This window comes from Ailuropoda melanoleuca, chromosome 8, assembly GCF_002007445.2.
Source record: "Ailuropoda melanoleuca isolate Jingjing chromosome 8, ASM200744v2, whole genome shotgun sequence".
Classification (NCBI taxonomy): Eukaryota; Metazoa; Chordata; class Mammalia; order Carnivora; family Ursidae; genus Ailuropoda; species Ailuropoda melanoleuca.
Window position 1 is genome coordinate 75,277,109 of NC_048225.1, and position 3,109 is coordinate 75,280,217.

Below are 3,109 nucleotides of genomic sequence, written 5' to 3' on the forward strand. Positions count from 1 at the left end.
TTTTTAAAATTTATTTATTTATTGGGGGGGACGAATTCCAGTTGGGGGAGGGGCAGAGGAAGAGGGAGAGAGAGAACCTCAAGCAAACTCCCCTCTGAGCACGGAGCTCAATCCCAAACCCATGAGATCATGACCTGCGCCAAAATCACGAGTTGGACATTTAACCAACTGAGCTGCCCAGATGCCCCCAAAGTTTCTAATTAAGCCAAAGAATGATACAAAAGAAAAAAAAAAATTTCAGGAATACCAGTGCTAGAAATGTTCTCTGGGCTTTTGCACAGGCAACCATGGGGAAAAGAGTGGCCATCGTTGGAGCTGGCGTCAGTGGCTTGGCCTCCATCAGAAGCTGTCTGGAAGAGGGGCTGGAGCCCACCTGCTTCGAGAAGAGTGATGACATTGGGGGCCTGTGGAAATTCTCGGTGAGTGGGACATCACTGCTGCAGACCAGGAAGTGAGGTGTGAAGTACGTGAGAACACATTGCTGGAGCACAGCCTCCAAATCAGCTTCCATGCAGTTATAACCCCTCTTAGGTTAGAATCTACAAAACAAAGTAAGAAAATAAGTTTCTTGCCCACTTCAGAAGTAAATGAGATAGTGGGCTAGCTTTGAAGGTCTCTATGTACATAATTCACCCCTGGTAAACCATTAATAATTAAGCCACTTCTGGGAACAAAGTCCAAGGGCAAATATTGATTAGGTTTATGTAATGTAACTACATGAGTTACTCATTTAAAAAACAGGGTTGTTCCCATTCTTTCATTGAGGTTACCAAAGGTCTACATAATGATTCAGACCACAGGTTTTAAGGCTTCAGGTGCTGTTTGGCCTTGCAAAAACCATATAATTAATGAGACCGCTACGGGAGGAACCAAGAACAAGATACACTGATTCGAAGTTCTTCGATGCCCTTTTGTCTCTGTGCATTCATAATAAGAACTCTGTCTGCAAACATGCCTCTATGCAACCACTGAATCACTTCCTCTGTTGCCTGACAACCACATCAGCAGCTGCGAGGGCTTTCCTGTGCCCCAACTCCCTCATCGTCTCCAACCTTAGGAACACTGCATGGCTAAGCCCACCCCATCTGTCTTCTTCTTCTTCTGATAGACCATTCATATATGCAAATTTAGGAGAAGCAATAACCCTTTCTAAGCTACTATTTCCTCCTCAAGTCCAAAATTAGTATTATGTTCTATACCTCAATAAAAAGATTGCATTTAAGGAGACAGTGTCTGTAGCAACTCTTTAAATATTATAAAAATATGAGAATTTTCTTTTTAATATAGCTATTTTCTGGACTCTAAAGACTTCTTGAAACGCTCAACATCTTGTATGATGTTATGGAGCCTAGAATACGTTGCTGAAATGTGCTGACAGGGCTTCAGACTAGCACCGTGTTGATTCTTAGGGCTATTCTAGTGAGCACTTTCTATATGCCTAACACTTCTTCCCATGTAATTAAATCTTTACAATAATCCTATTAGGTAGGTATGAGTTTTTCCCTTTAATAAATGAATCTGAAGCTTAAAAAGAAAAGGGAAAAAATGGTAAATAGTTGAAAATGATAAAGACAAGATCCTGATTCAAGCTGGCCTGTCTCTCCAGCCTGAATGCTTACCAGCTTGGTAAACTCCTGGGTGCCATTGCAATAAGTGGCTTATTGAACTGGCAGGATTTCCACGGGAATCTTAACCAGTCTTCGTATTCAACTTACTTTACAAAACACTGCTGAAGATAGGCACTGCCAATACAGCTTTTGAGAGCAACTGATCCTTGCTGCTCAGGGACGACTTTGACATTTGAACCTGGCATCATAGAATTGATGATGTCCTCACCTGCAAATATATGCTTCTCTTCGAGAAAAAGATGGAATACTCCAGAGGATGGAACTGCAGGCCCAGAGGCTGAAGCCTTGAGATACAGAAGATTATTCCTAGGCCTTGAAACCTAATAATATTTACCCTACTGGATTTCAAAATTGGGACTGTTAACTCCTTTCTTCCTTCCATTCTCTCCCTTTTGGAATGGGACCATCTGTAACTGGTACCCAATGCTTATCTCATTGCCGTACTTTAGTAGAAGAGAATTTGTTTTGTTCACAGGTCCACAGATGGAGAGGCACTTTGGCCCAGGTAAATCATACCCGGAGTCTCATCTGTACCTGATTTAGATAATTTAGGTGATACAATTTGGGACTTTTGAGCTGATGATGTATAGATGAGATTCAGGACTTGATCTGATGCTGCAATGGATTGAGACTTTGGGGTGATGAGATGGGGTGAATGTATTTTGCATGTGGGAAAGATGTGAATACAGGCCAGTGGACTGTGGTAGGCTGAACAATTGAATAATGGTCCCCCCAAAGGTACCAGGTCCTAATCCCTGGACCTTGCAAATGTTTCTAATAAGTAAACTAAGATATGATTAAGTTAAGAATCTTGAGATGGTGAAATTATTCTGGATTATCTGGGTGGGCTAAAAATCCTATAGCATATATGCTTATAAGAAGGAAGCAAAGGGAGACTTGACACCCAGAGATAGAAGTGGAAAGATAATGTGATCACTTCAGCAGAAAGAGAGATTTGAAGATGCTATGCTTTGACATCCATCTTCAAGATGGAGGAAGAGGCCATTAGCCAAGGAATGCAGGTGGGCTCTGGGCACTAAAAAGGCCAGGGAATGCTGGCATCCACCAGAAGCTGGAAGGGACAAGGAATGAATTTTCCCCTAGACCCTCTGGAATGAACACAGCCCTGCAAACACCTTGATCTCAGCCCAGTGATACTGATTCCCGACTACTGGCCTCTGGAATTCTTAGAGAATAGATTCCTGCTGTTTTGAGCCATCAAGTTTTGGCAACTTACTACAGTACACAGGAAACTAATACACTGGTTGGTTATTCAGAGTTTCCTAATTACTTTCCTCTGTGAGAGGGTCCACACTGCAGGTTGTGGATCACTTCCTGTGTTTCTCAAATACTAGCAGGAACCTACCGCTGCCTGCCTAGAATTTACATTATAGGATTATATTATGAAATCCTGGGGCGCCTGGGTGGCACAGCGGTTAAGCGTCTGCCTTTGGCTCAGGGTGTGATCCCGGCATTGTGGG

At 42.7% G+C, this 3,109-nt stretch overlaps 1 protein-coding gene across 1 annotated transcript in view; it reads left to right on the forward strand.

Moving 5' to 3' along the window:
• The first annotated feature begins 209 nt into the window (after window positions 1–209).
• Window positions 210–3,109, forward strand: part of FMO3 (flavin containing dimethylaniline monoxygenase 3) — a 25,456-nt gene continuing 22,556 nt past the window's right edge. Inside the window, exon 1 of the mRNA XM_034667726.1 lies at window positions 210–419. Coding sequence (XP_034523617.1) covers window positions 213–419 — 207 coding nt within the window. The 5' untranslated portion in view covers window positions 210–212. The remainder of the gene's footprint in view (window positions 420–3,109) is intronic.